This window comes from Echinops telfairi, unplaced genomic scaffold (assembly GCF_000313985.2).
Source record: "Echinops telfairi isolate 266 unplaced genomic scaffold, ASM31398v2 ScPeMD7_2291;HRSCAF=2852, whole genome shotgun sequence".
NCBI lineage: Eukaryota > Metazoa > Chordata > Mammalia > Afrosoricida > Tenrecidae > Echinops > Echinops telfairi.
The window spans coordinates 37,227,612-37,245,725 of NW_022106189.1; the positions used below are offsets into that span (position 1 = coordinate 37,227,612).

At 46.3% G+C, this 18,114-nt stretch overlaps 1 protein-coding gene across 1 annotated transcript; it reads left to right on the top strand.

The window, feature by feature from the left end:
• Positions 1-588: 588 nt before the first annotated feature.
• Positions 589-10,351, top strand: GABARAPL2 (GABA type A receptor associated protein like 2; the record flags this gene model as incomplete). The annotated part of the gene is made up of 2 exons (XM_013005155.2): positions 589-818; positions 9,754-10,351. Coding segments are annotated over 2 exons (321 nt in total), but the record flags the coding sequence as incomplete, so codon positions are not given.
• Positions 10,352-18,114: the final 7,763 nt, after the last annotated feature.

The following is an 18,114-nucleotide window of genomic DNA, read 5'->3' on the forward strand; positions in this document are numbered from 1 at the left end:
CCTTGGTCCTTGAAGCTACCGTATTACTCAGCCTCCATACGATCCTGTATTTCTTCACCGTGAAGTGCAGTCGTTATTGATTCTTGAAGGACATTCAGGCCTGTTATTAAAGCTCTTTGCCTGTGATCCATCCCTTCTTTTGGGGATAAGGACACATCTGAAACATAGTTCATAGGGAAGCACCAGGCCAAATGGAGTGGGCGGTTCTCGGCTGGCTGGGATGACCAGTCAGTTCATTTAGTCTGACCATTCTTGTCTGCTGGGTTCCTTGAGAGCTTCATTCTATCGTATGAGGGCAGATCCAGTCTAGGGCCTTGGAGTAATGGGCTGTACATGATCCCCTTACCAAATGTTGTGTGTCTGCCCAAAAGCTTTGAATAGCTTAGCAGTATGAGCTGTTTTTCTTGCACAGGCTGAGATCAGGGATGAGACATATAATTGACCGCAGAAAAGCACTTACCGTTTCCATATAATGCATTTAGATTAGCTCTCAACTTCCAATGTGTGTGTGGTTTGTTAAGCAGGGGACCTCTTTTCTAATGCTATGCAGGTTCCCACCCACCTTCCAACCTACATCAATTCTGCTGACATCCGGGGCCAGAGCCTCACTCGAGAAATCCAGTCCTGATTTCTCTTCTCTCGCAGGTGATTGTGGAAAAAGTCTCTGGCTCTCAGATTGTTGACATTGACAAACGGAAGTACCTGGTTCCATCTGACATCACTGTGGCTCAGTTCATGTGGATCATCAGGAAAAGGATCCAACTTCCTTCTGAGAAGGCAATCTTCCTCTTTGTGGACAAGACAGTCCCACAGTCCAGGTGAGAGACAGTCACCACATGGCCCCTGTGTGGTGGCTAGCTGTTTAACTGCTCACAGAACTCGGAACTTTTGGGGTAAAAGTGCCAAGGACACTTGAAATGAAACCTGGAGTGTGTACTCTCTGATGTCAGGAGCTTCTAGAAAATGAGGAAGCGCTGCTGTATGGAGTGGGCTTTGGGCAGGCTAAGAAAGTAGAACAAGGCCTGGGATTTTTTGTTTTGTTTTTGGTGGGACCCAGACTCAGGCCTCCAGGGATCTTTTACAACAGCTGCAGACTTTGGTTTAGAACTGAGATCTAAAATGGCATCTTCTCCAAATTAGCCTTCCCTGCCTGTCACTCTCCATGAGGAACTTCAGCTTTTTACACTCAGTCAGCTCTAGCCACCATGACAGCTCATAGCTGTCTGCCCCTCAAGTCCATTAAAGTGGTTAACTTTGGGGCCTGAATCTAGGGCGGAAGCATTACAATCCCTCTCCTCCACGTAGGTGACGACCCAGTCTTGTCGCCTGTGAAAAGAGGAAGAGGGGCTGGCTCCGTGTAAACGGCGGCCATCCCTGTCCCATTCCTGGTTGAGTATTTGTAGGCCTGAAAACACATTCTGGCCTTCATCTTGCCCGGGAGTAGTGGGAGCTCCTGGATGGCTCTTATCTCAGTGACTGAAGACTAGTTGGAGTTTCTTTCATTAGCCTCACAAGTAGTATTTCTAAATGCCAAGGCTTTCTGAAGCCTTGGAAACTGGCCCAATGTGGCCAAAGTAGGCTCTGTTTGAAAATCCTTAAGAGCTCTAGAAGAGACCTTGGCCCAATTCCAGACCTTATTGCTACAAAAGGTAAGAAGGCTCTGGCTGGCTGTGATTTCCTCTTTCCCAGTCTTTACTGCTTCTACTTGCTTATGTTTGTGAGAGAGGCAGGTTAGGGGGAAGAAGGCTCTTCCTTATGGTCCTTATGGTACCAGTTTTCTGTGACCACTGAGGTGATTTTGTCACCCCAGTGGGTTCTCTGGCCTTCCTTTCCCATAGGCCTCTGGGCAGTCTGTGGCTGGGAGCACAGTTCACCAGGGGAGGAAGCCTTGAGCATCCGATCACTGCTGAAGTTCCCTTAGGGTTTGTGGAGAGCTAAGTCTTTATTTAACTGCCCACAGCTTCAGCAGGGCCTTGGCCACCCTGTGTTCTTTCCTGGAGATGGCTTCTTGGAGGAGGAAGTAAGTGGCTAGTACCTATGGCATTGAGATGGCTTCCCACACTTCTTGAAGGGTGTTGACAGAAGTGGTGCTGTGGGCTTCTGGAGACAGGATTGCTTGGATGGCTCCTCAGTCCAGCCAGTACAGTGGCTGCAGAGCTCACCAACTACCCCCACCCCCATTATCCTCAGGATATAAATAGAATTGGAAGTGAAAAGTGATTCTCTGTCCGGGCAGCCAAGGATGCTTCCCTGCTGCTTTCTCTTCTCCCAAGCCCCATTACCCCTCCAACCTGGTGAGAACCCGCCCTACAGCAGATTACCCCAGTGACCAGGAACCCCAGCTGTAGTATTAAATTAAAAAAATGGCGCTGGGGGGTGAAGGGCCAGCCCCCACCCACTGATACTACTTATACTACTACTCGGGTTCAGTACTACTACTTCTGGGTTCAGTAATGCACAATTGTACAGTTGAGATATATAAGCATTATATTAAAGTCATCAAGAGCATGAGAGATATTACAATAATACAGTCAGACACATTACATGATAGCATTGCTCACCTCAGCCCAGCTTGGTGGTCCACGTGGAGAGAGGGGGAAGGGAAGGAGGGAAAGGGAACAAGGGAGAGGGGAGTGACCAAGGAGTGAGCAGCAAGGAGCTCAGAGTCAGAGAGAGAGATCTATATTACTGGCTCACACCTATATACCTTTTGGGGGCAAGCCAGCCCACTAGTTACAGGTAGAGACATACGTCACAGGAAGGGGCTGCACTATAGGTTACACAGCAATGAGAGGGTGGTCTAGGGGGTGGTCTCTGGGTCTCCATAGGAACCATTATCAGTAGGGTGCAAACCCCTCCTACAGGAGCCTGTCCATTGTCCCCAGAGGCAGGGAGCAGGCCCACCCCTGTGGTGGGATGAGACAGCAGTCTGTCAACTGATTGCCTTCAGGGGAGGGAATGTCTGCGCATCTGACCTCCCCCCACACCCAGCCCTGACGCAGCCTCTCCAGTACAGTGCTTACAGCTCCTGAGTCCCCCTCCATGCTGTCCAGAGCCCTCTGGACAGGTCTGCAGCACAAATGGACCTAGTTAATGACTGCCTTTCCTACACTTGATGCCCCAGTTCCTCATTCATTTTGGAATTTTAGTAAAAAAACAAATTTGTTTATAAACATAGGAGACATGTGGCTTCACTGGGCTTTATGCAAATGCTCATCACCTGCCAGCCCAAACAAATGTGCTTTCTAAACCCCCAACCCACTGCCAATGACTTAAAGCTACCCCATAGGACAGAGAAGAGCTGTCCGATAGGGTTTCCAAGACTATGAAGCTTTATCTCGGCACTGAAAGTGGCCTTGGTCCTTGAAGCTACCGTATTACTCAGCCTCCCCTTCCCTCACCCGGCGGGTTAACAAGTCTCCTCTAGCTCCTTAGGGAAACCTAATGCTCACAGCCTTCCTAGAGTGGCTGCGGAAATCAGAGCTGAGAACACATGAATCCAGCCTGCAGGATCCCTCCCCCTATCCCAGTGGCAAGTCTGGAAATAGAGATGTAAACCGAAAAAACACAACCCACTGGTCTGTCGATTCCAACTCCTAACCACCCTGTAGGGCAGAGTAGAACTGCCCTATGGGATTTCCAAGGCTATAATCGCTATAGAAACAAGACAGCCACATCTTTCGTCCCTAAAGAGCTGCTGGTGGGCTTGAGCACAACTGAGCCCTCTAGCCACTGAGCCACTGGGACTCCTCAGAAATACGAAGAAATTTCCCCACAACCTTTTGAAGCCCGTCATAGAGAAAGGCAGACAGTTTTCACTTCCAGTTCTCTTAGGACCTACTTCCTAAATCCTTTGAGTTCTTGTTTCCGTATGGAGGGGGGAAAAGATCCAATCTAAATTGCCTTTCCATTTAATACTGGAACGTTTAAGACCTGAGGCGCTTGCATCAAGAAGCACACAAAGACGGCAAGGGGCGCCAGGCCTCATTGCAGAAACTTGTCTAAGTTCCCCAGAGTGCTGGCACTAGAAGACAGAAGACAGTGACCTTTGAGTCTGTTTAGAATACAGACAAGAGTCTAGTTAGTCTCTTGTTTAAAATCGAAACCCAAACCTACTGCCATCAGGTCGATTCTGACTTCTAGTGATGCTCTATAGTTTCTGAGGCTAAATCTTTATGGGAGCAGACAGTCTTATATGTCCTCCGCAGGGTCACTGGTGGGTTCAAATTCCAGTTTTGAGGTTCACAGCCCCAAACCTAATGCACAGGGCCACCAAGGCGTCTTAAAATAGAAACCAAAACCAAAAAACAGAACCAAAGGCTACCAAGTCACTTCTGACTCATGGACACAACAGGACAGAAAACTGCCCCTTTGAATTTCCAAGGCTGTAAGTCTTCATGGGAACAGAAAGTCTCAGCTGTGGAGTGGCTGGCTGGTGGGTTGGAACTGCTGACCTTGCAGTAACCCTTTGAGCCACCAGGATTCCTTTAAAAGAGAAACAGAGTTATATCTTTAAATAAAAGATCTCTAGGATGTCGTAAGGGGCCCTGATGGCTCAGTGGGAAAAGCACCTAACTGCTGTCCTGTCAGGTCACTATGAGTCAGATGGGAGTGGACTTGACCACAGGTTTGGTTTGTGGTTTAGGATGGTTGAGTTGGGCCTTTTGAGAAACCTGTGCTGTGTAAGATTATGGCATCAAGCTGCTTAAAGAGGTACTAAGTAAAAGGAAGGCTGCTATAGTCTCGTTCATCTTTTATAAAGGGGCTTAAATAAAGATGCAGTTCCTCTTTAAGAACAGGGCTTATTCCAGCAGAAGAAGAAAGAGGACAGATGGAGAAAAGAAATAGCCAGCCTTTAGTACTGCACACACTTCCAATTTATCCAATGCTTTTCCAGGATCCACAGCGCTGGTCCTTGTCCTCTTACTCCACCCATCCCTTTCCCCTCCCTAGAAAAGACACACCCAGGCCGAGTGGAAGCACATGGGCTCCTAGGCAGATGGGTGGCTAGGTGTGCTCATCTTCAGGTGGGTGCTCACAGCCTCCATGACCTGCCCTTGGTCCGAGGCTGAGGGCAAGTTCTGTGGGGATTGGGTGTCCTTCTAGTCACCTTTGCCTAAGGCTATTGGACAACAGAAAAGTCATATTTGCCCTCAGCAGCTTGGGCATTCCTGAAGGTGAGCCTGCTGAAGCTTTACTTTAGTACTGTTTGGTTTCTTCCCTAGAAAGGTGTTTCTTGCTTGGATCTGTGTGCCCCTGAACAAAGCAAAGAGGGGGCAATTTAGATTCCATTCAGGTAGTACTTTAAGCTCCCCTAACCTCTTAGATTGGCTGAAGAGCTTGAACCTGCCCTTGGCTGCTTTTCCCCATTTCTCAGACTCAGAACTTGGGAGTTGGGGAGTGCCCTTGGGACCCAGCAGCAGCAGCATCCTTGTTTGATGAAGGCATGTGTGGGAAAGAGGGGTGATAAACACCCCGGGGGTGTCTTCAGTCACCTCCCAGCCACTCAGGCAGGAAGCCACCTCAGGACCTTGTGCAGCTGGGCCTACCATCTCCTGAGAGCTGCCTCTGTGCAGTGACAGTGTGGTGGGGCTCAGGCCTTTAAATTCCTAGAGGGACACTTGTCTTCTCAGAGGTTCCCGGCTGCAGTGAGCTGCCTGCCGTGGGGTCACTTTTTGCCCCCCAGGCTCCCGCTGGGGTATCATTTAATTGAACTTTTTTTTTTAAGCTGTGTTTATGACCTAGCTCTGTGTGGCTGCCTGCCAAGTTGCTCTGACTCTGCATGTGTGGCCTGATCCCACTGCACTATTTGCAAATCATGGGCTTGTCTGGCTTTTCGACATCCAGATGTGTAGCCTGGAAGTCAGCTGGTGCTCAGCCTCAGGCTGCCAAGTGGATTTCTTCAGCTCCCAGCATCGAGGATCATCACTTTTTAAGTTCCTTGCCAAGGGGTATCCCGAGTAGGACACAGATCTGCTGCCAACCAAATAAAGTTTCCACCTGAAGCTAGAGTGACAATGAAAAGGAGAAGGTGCTAGGACTCTCGAAGTCATTAGGCACAGCCATCATGCTATCAAATTGCAGGATCTGAGGAAGCGTGCTCTGAAATCGCACTGCTCAGTAAGCCCTACCCAGAGCTTGTTAGAAATGCAGTGTCTTTGGCCCTGCCCTGGGCACATCAAATCCACATTGGCAGGGGAATGACATCACCAGGCGATTCATGTGTGTAGACATGCGCTTCTAAGGAAGATCTCAGCAGAAGGCTCAGGGCCTCTTGATCCCCTGTCATGAGGTCCCATCTGTCTCTTCACCCTAGGCAGCATAGAATGGCAGACCCAGACTGTCTTACCTTTGTGACCTTGGACCACACGCAATTTTAACCTGGGCCTCGGTTTCTGTCTCTTTGAGCTGTGGAGGACCAGGGCCTCCGCATAAGAGATTGTTGAGAGGGTAAAGAATTAAATGTCTGAAATGCGCTTAGAAGTGTTTGGCACATAGTAAGAGTCGGTTATTGTAATTACAGTTTTTAGCATTTCCCTCCACAGATATAAGGGTATCAGTTAAACCAATCTTAAGTTTTATCTCAAAGATACTAGAATTTAAAGGCAGAAAGGAACAAAAAGCACACGATTATGGGCTCCTGACAAGTCTGACTCAGTTTTAGAGTTTGCTTTGCTCACCACTCCCTGGGAGCAGCCTACAAAATTTGGGCCAGGCCACTGGTGTTCATAAATATCTTTGTAATGGTGCAGCTGGGGCTTGGCATCGGCGAAGACAGGCTTGAACTTAGTAGGCAAACACAGGACACACCTGTCAGATGGCACCAAGAGGTGGTTGCCATCGAATTGCCCACTTGTCCATGTTTGAACCTGCTGTGTCCAAATGAAAACCAATTTGGAAATGGGAGGTGGTGGGCTGAGTGGGACAGATGTGTGGCGCCGGCTGTAGCTGTTTCCCATTTCTTTGAGCCCTAGAGAGAAGTAGGGTCCAAGGCTTCTTGGGTGACCTGCTCTCAAGCCCCTTTGCTCTACTTGCAAATCATCTGACTCTTAAGAAGAGTATCTCAGAAACACAAAAGAACACCTCTTTCTGACTGCAGGGGGAGGCATCTTGGGCATTTGAAAATGGATGCCTGGGTCCCACTTCCAGGGGTGCCAGGTGAACGGGTGTAGGGTAGGGCCGGGACTTGGGGATGTTTCAAAAGATCGCCAGTGATAAGGAGCCCAGGTGGTGCTGTGGGTTGGGCTTTGGGCTTGCTAACTGTAAGGTTGTTGGTTCAAACATACCTGCTGGTGCTGAGGGCAAAAGATGAGACTTTCAGCTCCCAGAAAGATTTCCTGTCCCAGAAACTCCGTGTAGGATTGCTGTGAGTTGGAATGGGCTGGATGACAGTGGGTTTGGGGTTGGTTTTTTCTTTGGGGGGAGGGGCAGGATTCTGATGTGTACACGAGGTCAAGACCTGCAGCCGTGTGTTCTCATTGGCAGGGGTTCTACTTTTACCTTCTGCCCCCCAAATCCTCATAGGAGGCAGGGAGGTCAACAGGATTATCATAGGAATCGTGTATCATTTAACATTTTCTAGTACTCACCAGAGAGTCAGGTGGAACAACCTAAATAATCAGCATTTGGACTTTCCAAAACACTGCAGCTTTATATACACATATCTAAACACTTTAGAGACATAAAGTGGTATTATAATACGTAATACAAATGATGTATTCCCTTTTCTTCCTAAGTCTTTGAAGGCCTGAGTATTACATTTACAGCACACTGAAAGTACTTCAAGTGAGCAATAGTCACATGTAGCTGGTGGCTACTGGGTTGGACAGCACAGAGAGAAATCATTTCCTGCTATTGGTCTGCTGTGGTCTAGGGAATCCCAGCCTTACAAACGCTAGGGGAAGGAGCCTCACGGGGAAAATTGTCTTACTGCACAAGGTGCGCAGGCCAGGCCCCTCTGTACTCACTCATCCACCTCCACCTCATCCACTCACTCATCCACCTCCACCCAATCCTCTACCCACACAGCTGATCAGGCTCAGCTTGCAAACAGCCAAAAGAACTCCCTCCCTCTCCCTCTCCTCCGTTAGCTGGGAGAAAGGCAAGCTGAGTGAGGCCACCAGTGGGTGCTGCTTTAGCTGGAGGTCCTGGTTGAATGGGGCCTGCAGTTAAGCTCTTCTTTAAACCCATCTGGGCTAGTGACCTCTGGTGATCCAAGCCAGCTTTCTGTGGCCCTGCCAGCTGGTTCTGGTTGACCCCACCACTCATGGTCACACTACTGCTTAGTCAGCCTGGGGCATGCTGCACCTCCCGCTGAGCGGGCATAGTAGGCACATGGGCAGGGCTGCGCAGGGTTCCAGGTGTTACTAGTCCTACTCCCCAGCTGGCACAGCGCAGGGCCGAGCGCTAGATGAGGCTGCTCCACTGCAGTCTGTTTACGGTGAAGGGAAACCAGCCTCCCCACCCACGCTTCGTTGGAGGAATAGCTATTTCTGGAGGGTTCTTGGGGAGGTTGGGTAAGGCTTCGGGTTTCACATATAATCTGAGTGCTCTTTTGCATTGCAAGTGAGGAAAATGGTTTGTTTTTCTTTGATTCCTGGGAACATCTCTGGGGACATACGGCTTTGGCATGGGAGTGTATACAGAATGAACCCACTGTACCTGTCATGTCAGGTGTACATAAATCTTCAAGCAAACCAACGTGGAGGTAAACCCCCTTATCTGGCTCCTTAACCTTCACCTCAATTTGTTGAGGTTTTTCCTCACTTTTCAAGTTTATAACAATCTTCATGTGCCAACCAACTATACGTGTGCAACTGACTTCTTTAACCTTTCCAAGACTCATTATCTTCTGCCTGATTTTTTGTTGTTGAAACCATGTGTTTTTGGTAGTGGAAGGCATTTTAAATGAAATAGGGGCAAACTTTTACAATTTGATTTTGATAAAATTAACCCATTGCCATGGACCTCATTCCAACTCACAGTGACCCTCTAAACAGAGTAGAACTGCCCTTGGGTGTCCAAGACTGTAACTCTTCACAGGAGCAGACAGCCTGTTCAAATTGCTGACCTTGCAGTAACAACTCCGGCCCTCTGCAGCCCCCAGGACTCCTTTGGATACATTTAGTAGGGCCTGTCCCCTGAGGGGTCTCTGGTGTTGGGGCTGGTGGGATGAGGCCTGTTTCTTTAGATTTATGGAAGAACAGATGCAGAAAATGGGTGGATACTCGATGTCCTATTGGCCATAAAAGGGTTAAAAAAAGGTTTATATGTGTGTATAATATGTATATATATATATATAATTGGGGGTTCTTACAGCTTTTAAATTTTATTTTTGCTCTTACAGCTCTTATAACATTCCATACATCAATTGTATCAAGCATGTTTGTATACATAATTTTCTAAACATTTACTTTCTATTTGAGCCCTTGGTATCAGCTCCTCTTTTTAACCTCACTCCCCCCTTCCCCTCCCCCCTGATAAATTTTCATATCTCACACTGATCGTTGTCGCCCTTCACCCACATTTCTTTTGTTTATGGGGTGTGTGTGTTATGAGTTCGATCATTGCAATCGGTTCCCCTGATTTATTATAATGAAGGTGACAAATGGCCTTGTATGGGGCCAGGAAGATAGATTGTGGTTCCAGTTTCATCTCCTGACACCTGGTGACTTTTCTTCTCCTGATCTCCTGGTTGGTAGCCAATTCTAATCCTGTGGTTTTTGTTTTTTCCTCCCCTTTTCTCATGACAAGCCTTACTATGGGACAGCTTTACGAGAAGGAGAGAGATGAAGACGGATTCTTGTATGTGGCCTACAGCGGAGAGAACACGTTTGGCTTCTGAGGGCCAGCGCGGGGCTAGGTGCACCATTCCTGTTTGTGGATCTTGTAAATAGCCAGCCGTTTTCAGTTACTACACAGACCCTTTCGACATAGACCGATTAGTGCATTTGTAACTGGATTTATTTCTTAATATATTGGAAGGTTTTGTTCCTTAGATAGTAAATTATCAGAGTTTATTTTGAGTTTTTCTTTTTGTGCATTGTGCTCATGGCTCTAAGCCCCAGGGAACTATTCCTCTGGGAACCATATTTAATGAAAATATTTCCACATTGAAGTGAAGTAGGTGAGGTATTAAGGTGACAGAGAGGGAGATGACACATTGGTTCTGGATTATGTCTGAAGTGTTAGATAGCTAAGTATTAAAAGCATCCAGATAAATCCTTAGCAATCAGAACACTTGCTTCACTAGATTTTTGCCAACTGCCAATCATGTTGGACTGAGCTAATCTGTTCCTCTTTCTGAAACTTAAGGTAAATGATTAACAATAAAACTTCTCTTGCGAAGGCACTGCAGTGTGGCTTGTCCTTCATTCTCCTTTGTTTGGATGAGGCAGAGTAGCAGTGCTTGCCTCTGCTGGGCAGGAAAAGGTCTGTGAGGCGAGAGCAGCACCTCCTGGCCAGGAAGTGGTGGCACCGGCCCCGTATCATGTGGAGGGACTGCATGGGCCCGTCTGTCTGTAAGACACAGCAGTTCCTGAGGGACAGGTGGGTTCTCTGAGAAAAAAATCGCCACGGGTCAAACAAGGACACTTCCTTACTTGCATGCCTTAAGCATGAATATTTACTCGTATTTTATTTTTTAAAAATACACAAGTTTTTTTTCCTCTTCCATTTCATACTGTATCCTGGTTATCTTAATTTGTCCGTTCATAGTCTTTACAACCTAATAGGATTCCGTGTAGATATACCTTGATGTTTTAACCAATCCTTAATTAGTGGGTCTTGGGGTTCTTCAGAGCCTCTTAGGACAGGAGGAGCTCAGGCAGGCTCTTTGTTTATAACGAGTAACGTATAGTCACTGCAACAACAATGGCAGTGAGCTGGTGGGGGGTAGGGGATTCTTCAAAAAATTCTAATAGCTTTCAATTCTGTTTTCCACACATTTTCTAGAGCTCCCTTGTATACCCACTCTTGCCTGCGCACCTGTGTTCTTTAAGGGGCTTTCTTAATTCCTGGCCCTACTCCAAATACCGCTCCCTCAAAACTGCCCCAATTTTTACCACTTCCTCTTTGTTAACTCCTGAACCAACCTCTTTGTTGCTCCCCTCACATGCTGTGGGGCCAGTGTTATCTCTCTTAGTCCCTCTCGGGGCTGGGCATCTTAAGAATTGGCATCATTACAGGGGACACTGTGGGGAATAACTTCTAGTTCGGTGAATGACTGGGATTCATCTCAAGCTCATGACCTTGAAGGCCTTCCTCCACCCGAGTCTGCTTCCCAGACTCAATTATGAGTATGGAGAATTTGTCCACATACACTCTCTCCTTGGTTCTTGGTTTCCCACATAATCCCAGTGCCAAATGAGGACATTGGTACTAAAAAGAATGTAGTTACACATTACATCCTGGAGTGCAGAAAAAGGTGTAATACGTTTTCCAGAAAATCCATTTTTGTTCTGCTAAAACCACAGCTGAAGGCCGCCTGACTGTTCAAGCGGGCTTCAAAATATGTGTGGAAGGAAAAATGGCTTTAAAAGATTATGTCATTTTCCCACAAGCTCTCTGAAGCCCCCTTTGTATGGCCTGGTTCATGGTGGTGACAATATAGGGGTGGGAGTCTCTGCCCGCTCCTCTTGCCCCTACCTCCCCTTTAGTAAATCTGGGCTCTGAAGTTTGGGTGGAATTTTTGTCATCTCCTGATGAGCCAGCAGGGTTAGGAACCTGCTTTCCCACCCGAGTGCAGGAAGGCGCCTCAGCGGGAGGAAAAGCAAAGCTGAACGCCTTTCCACGGAGGGCCGGGCTGCCAAGGGTGGTTCCAGCCTGTGTTCCCAGACTTGGGCGGACTCCAAGAGGGGCCGAGCTCCCAATGGAAACAGTGATGGCCTGTGCTCAGGAGGCCAGGAGAAGGAACAGGGCATGGAATCCCGGCAGCATCCCTGTGGGGAGAGATGCAGTGGCCCCCCGGTGGTGAAACCAACCTGACACCAGAGCCCACGCCCAGCATCTTTCTTCAGCTTAATAACCAGCCTCTCAGAGAGAAGCTCTGGGTAGTTACATGTGGGCAGCCCAGGTTTTGCCTAGCAATCCCATCTGCTCCTGTTGTCTTTGAACTAGAGTTTGTCAGTTGAAAGGAAAGAGCTCTTGCTTGGTATCAGTCTCAGGACCCTGTCACATCCCCAAACTGACGCACTCTATCTTGAGCCCCAGGAAGCCCCAGAAAATATCTCCAGGCACTATCGTCTCAATCACTAAGCCATTTTAAACTGAGAAAAGTGTCATCTTTTAATTGAAAGAATTGAGACGCCTAAGTTAGAGATTCAGTGCCCTCCCCATAGCCATAGGAGGTTAGGGGCAGAGTTGGTATGGGAGCACCATTACTAGACTCTCCAGAATAAAGTTTATTCTGTACAAGTAACCAATAAGGGCTATTCTTTAAAGTTACAATGACAAAAAACACACACAGGTCTTAAAAGTGCAATTAGATAAAATTTGGCCATACTTACACCCATGTAATCAGCACTCCACTGAGGCATAGAATGTTCCCATCACTGGAAAGGTCTCACCCTTCCACACCCTCTTCCCATTCCCACACACATCAGGCAGCAACCCCCATGGGGTTTCTATCACCTTTCCTTAGTTGAAGGAGCCCTGGGGGGCGGGGGGTAGGCGGGCGGTGTAAGGCATTAGGCTGCTAGCTGCAAAGAGAACAGCTCAAACCCAGCAGCCTCTGAGGGAGAACGATGGGGCTGTCTGCACCCAGAAAGGTTTACAGCCTTGGAACCTTCCCTACATAGGGTCCACCCGATAGACTGGGTTTCATTAGTTTTGGGCCTCTAGTGGGTGGTATAGTGGTTATGCATCAGACTGAGACCCACAAGGGCAGCAGTTGGAAGCTACCAACTGCTCTGCAAGAGAAAGAGTAGGTTTGTTATTGTTCTGAGGCCGTTAAGAGTCTCAGAAACTCACATGGGCAGTTCTACGTGCCCTGTAGCATCTCTAGAGTCAGGATTTTTTTTGTCTTTAGTTTAAAATAAAAATTAAATTCATACCGCCTTGCCTGCAGCTCTGAAGTGTCCCTTTCCAGAGTTTTCCTCCCACTTTTGGACTGCAGTGTTTGATTTGATTTGTTTGGACCCATCTGGGCTGCTTAGAGGCAGTCAGTCATAGTACCAGCAGAGAGATGTAAAGGGATTCACATCCACAGGATGTGAAGGCCAACTCTGATGCTTCATTACAGGCTGTAAAAGAGTTCCTTCTGGAAAACGGGTGCTTTCTCTGAAATACGTGGTGCCTCAGCTCTTTCTGTATTCAATCCTTCCTTCCAGATAAATGCTGTGTTTCAATGGAAAAACTTAAGTCTTTTAAAGTGAGCACAGAAAACGCTTATCTCCCTACTTGGAGGCAGATCATTCTTCCAGTTTCTCACCTTTCTTGGCAGTGGGCTCCATCCTAGCAGCTCCCTTGACCTTCCCCAAGACCATTAGATGCCACTGTCGTGGTGGAAAAGATAACATTGTCCTAAGTCTTTAGCCAGAAGGGGGCCAGATTTAGAAACTGGAAAACTTTGGTAAAGGCTTGCTCAGTACATTGTTTTAAAGCCAAAAACGGCGGCCAGGATTCAGGTGGAGGCAACATTCCACCAGTGACCCACTATGCAGTCAGACTGGGCTAGCATCTCTTCCTACCAGAGTGAGCGCTGGTAGCCAGGGCGGGTCATTTTCTCCTCAGACAGTGAGCTAATGCTTGGCACTGACAAACTCCACAAAACAGGGAATTCAACCCCATGAATTGAAGCAAAAGTGGCTACACAAAATCAACCAGCCCCTTTAAAATTTTTTTTTTTTTTAAAGAAAAAGAAAGTATGCATAGCATATAGTCCTAACAGTAGAACACCCTTCTGAGCACAGAACACAGAAGAAATGATGAAACTGTAAACTTCCCAGAAGGGGCCAACCCCAGGGAGCCATTTTGTTAGTAGAGATTTGTGTAGACTTTCTAAGCAAAGCTGCCTGAGCACAAAGTGAGGCCCCCGTCTTCCCTACACAATGCAGCTTCTGAGTATCTCCTGTGGTTTCTATAACTTAAAGTAGAAACATCTTTTTTCACTTTAAAAAATGTTTACAATTTTGCTTTTTAGGGAAGTGTCCAGGGCTCTGAGCTCTGTGATGGGATATTTGGAAATGGATAATGATCAGGGTTACACATGATGAAAACTGTTAATGCCACTAAATTGGGTGTGTAAAACGTGTTGTAATAGCAAAAAGTATGATAGCTTTAAAAATAGGTATTTTACCAACATGGCTTAGAATAAAGATTAAAGTCTTTTCAATTAAAAAGTCTTCTTCTATGCTTAAGCATCCAGGTACACCTTTCCCTTCCCCCTTCTTGTATATGTTCAGAGATAATATAGCATATAGAAGTAAGGATGTAGTAGATGTAACTTTAATCCTTGTCATTTAAGTGGCATATTCTATGTGCTGATATGTACTTTTTTTGACTCAGTATATTTAGAACCAAAAAGAAAACTCTATCTTCATGTACTATGACTCAGCAATTCCACCTCTAAGAATCTATCCAAAAGATAAATGGGCAAAAGTATACACCATATTGACAACAAGGTTATTCAGAGCATTTCAAAAGAAACAACAAAATGATACACCAAGAACTAATAAAAATATTGTATGATAGGCAATGTAAATCCCAATAAAACTATTAAGAAAAAAGAACTTTAAATGTTTATACTCTAGGCGTAAGGAAAGAACAGGGGAATGGGACAAGTTTGGAAGCTACACTTCTGCATGCATCTGAAAAAAGGGTTCCTTGTTTGTCTTCAGCCACCATAGAAAGGACTCGGGCTGCCGTGTTGTGAGGAAGCCCAATCTAACCAAAGTGGAGAGACTACATGGCTGAGTCCCCATGGACAGCGAGATTCAGTAATCTGCTAGTAGCTCTGGGACCCTTTTAGTCCCAGTTCTAGCTGGCTCACTGACAATAACCAAGAGACCCAGGACCCTCCAGTTGAGCCCTAGCTCACCTTCATCCCTGACCTATACCCACCAGAAATGTCCGCAGACATTATAAATGTTACCAGGAGAATAGCCGCTCTAAAGGGATATAAACTGATGACAAAACTAACTGAAAAGAGGAAAAATGCAAATTGGTTTTGGTAATCATATTGTTGTGGCAGGGTTGGTATTATTCTGAGTGTTTTGTGGAATGTAGCAAATGGGTAATTAAATCGATGGCATTGAGAACTGGGAATACTGGCCTGGGATAAGGGAGATACAGATTTAAGGCTGACGCGGTCGGTCCTGAATTTGAATTAGAATGGTGTTCGTGCTAGTATGAATCCAGGATGTATTTTCTCTTAAGAAAATGCCCTAGCTTTGTCCATTAGAAAGGGCCAGGAACCACAGCCAGCCCATTAACAATGAGCACCTCACTGCCCGGACTGGTATCTGCATGTAAGTTTCCACGAAAAGAGCTGACAAAATGGCTGAATAAACATCGGGGCTTGAAATGCAGAAGAGGAACCTCGGGCATCTCATTGTGCCTGGAAATGAGGAGACTGTCAAACAAACAAAACACAGGGACCAATTCCCTGAGGAGAGGGCAATTTGAGCACCAACAAGATTAATGGCAACAGACAGGTTCAAAATTATAATCAAAAGTAAGAAATACAAACAAGCAACGAACTCTGCTCTTCCCCCACCAGTTCGCAGATCACTTTTGAGACTGAGCACTAATACGTTATTTTGAGAATCTTCTATGTAACACAAATAATCATTTCCAACCCCTCTTTTGGTGGTGTATATTTCATGGTAACCAAATAGTTGACAAGGTGAGTTCTTCTTAAAGATAATTCTTGAATAATAATAAAAAAGAAACACATGAGGAATAATAAAATTAGAAAGTCCCCATTCTGCAGTTCCTAATGAAGGACTCCTCTCAGTTCTTCAAGATGGTGAAACGGTGATCTTCAACGGCTGCTCAAACCAGTAGGTGAAGGGATGCTGGGCAACTGGGTGGTAGGACGGCTCAGGCCGACTCACCGCATCCGTTCGCAGGCACTGACAGTGGGACAAGCAGATGTGCTCCTTGTGACACACGCAACAGAAGTACACACTTACCTCAGAAACAGTCATGCCAACTACACTGACCTGGAACCCACCCACGTCTCAACATAGCTAAGAAATATGGGGGATAGAGGAGCCAGCTAAACAATACCAGGAGGGCCTAAGCAGCCAAATCCAGAATCTGGGAAATGCTACAGGATGAATGACCCAGGTTTTAAACACACACACAAGGAGGTGAACTGCAGTTGACTTATTCCCGGCTCGCAGTTAGCCTAACCCATGCCATGCCTGCCTTGTGCCCCATACTAGCCTTTGTGGAATTTTGATAACGTTCTAAATTGCTCTAAGACAGATGGTGTACAATTGTCTGCATGATTCAGCCTGCAGGGCCACCTAGACAGCTCGGCCTGGAGGGTCATTAAGATACTGAAGGAGAATGCTGGTCCTTCATAAAATGTTACTTACTGTTTTATCTGATTGTTATAAGGGACATTTTTATGTTGTAATTATGTTGTGACTTCAGTAATGGAAAATAGCTGGAAAAGTACATGACTCCCCCAAATGCATTTTACATTCCAGTTTGAAAGTATATAAACTCTGTGTATTCCAATCACAAGGGGGTTTCCAACAAGACAGCCTGCATTGTCAATCTCCCTGCTAGCATAACCTTCTAATAAAGTCTCTTTTTATTGGACTTCAGGAATCGTCTCTGCTGCTTCGGGGTAGGAACCCTATTAGAGGTAACAAACTGTGACAGATTTCAAAACGCTAAAGCTTGTAAGGCCCTTGCTTGGGCCTACCCACTTGAATAAATCTAAGTGTCATAAGAAAAGTACTGCCATTGAGTCAGTGCTGACTCACAGGGACCCCCGGGGGGTGTCTGAGCCTGTGACAGGTAGAAAGTCTTTCTCCTGCGGAGCTGCTGACCAGGTGGCTCGCAGCCCAACTCGGAACCCTTACGCCACCAGTGCTTCCACGGCACGGGCTGGCGAAGCATGATTTTTATTCCTGGAAAAAAGAGGTGGAAGCCCAAGGTGAAACTGTCTTCAGTACCTACGTTTGGGGTTTTTCTCCCCTTATTCCAAAGTCTAATTTTAGAGATTTTTTTTTTAGTGCTTCATTTTGACCATAACATTTACAAATAACAAGACACTACGTCTTACGTTCCTACATAACTTCTTCACCTTTAAACTCAATTTTCACACGAAAGAGATGCATTGTTTTCTATGGAGCAAAGCTCCCTGAGTCCACTTGCTGTCCCTGACTGAGACTCAGAGTCAAGGAAAGGACGATTTGATTACATTAGCTTCGGACTTTCAATTAGTGATCTTTTCCCTCCTTCCTTTCCCACTATCTAAAAGGATTTCTAATGGAAAAAAAAAATTCAACAAATACTTGTGACATGTATTCTGTAATTAAAAACAAAAATCAAAACCAAATACAGGATCCCCAACAAAAAGGGGCTCCCAACAGCATTAGTCATCATAGCCCAAAGTGGGAGCCAGTCAACAGGGCAGCACTGACAGGAAAGGAGGAATGGGAAGGGGGAAGTGGGATGCGCGGTGGTACAGTGAGGGGGTTGCCATGGACGAGATGAAACAATGTGTATGAATTGTGGGATGTAAAACAATGTTCTCAAGAAGGCTTCACCTAATTCACAAGTTTGGTTTTTTTATATGGAAACAACCCATATGTTCATCAAGTGGTGAATGGATAAAGAAATGAAGTAAATCCATCTAATGGGATATTAGTCATAATGAGTGAAGTACTGATTCATGCTACACCAAGATGAATCTTGGGGTGGGGGTGGGGGGTAAGTGAAAGAAGCCAAGGCCCTGAAGGTGACAAATTGTACGATTCCATTTATGTGAGATGTCCAAAATGGGCAAATCCAAGGACAGGCAGATGGGTAGTTGGCCGAGAGGGCTGGAGTCTCTTCTGGGGGATAAAAACATTCTTAAATTGGCTACAGTGAGAGTCCCACAACTCTGTGAATCTACTAACACTAATACATCACACACTTTAAACAGGCGGG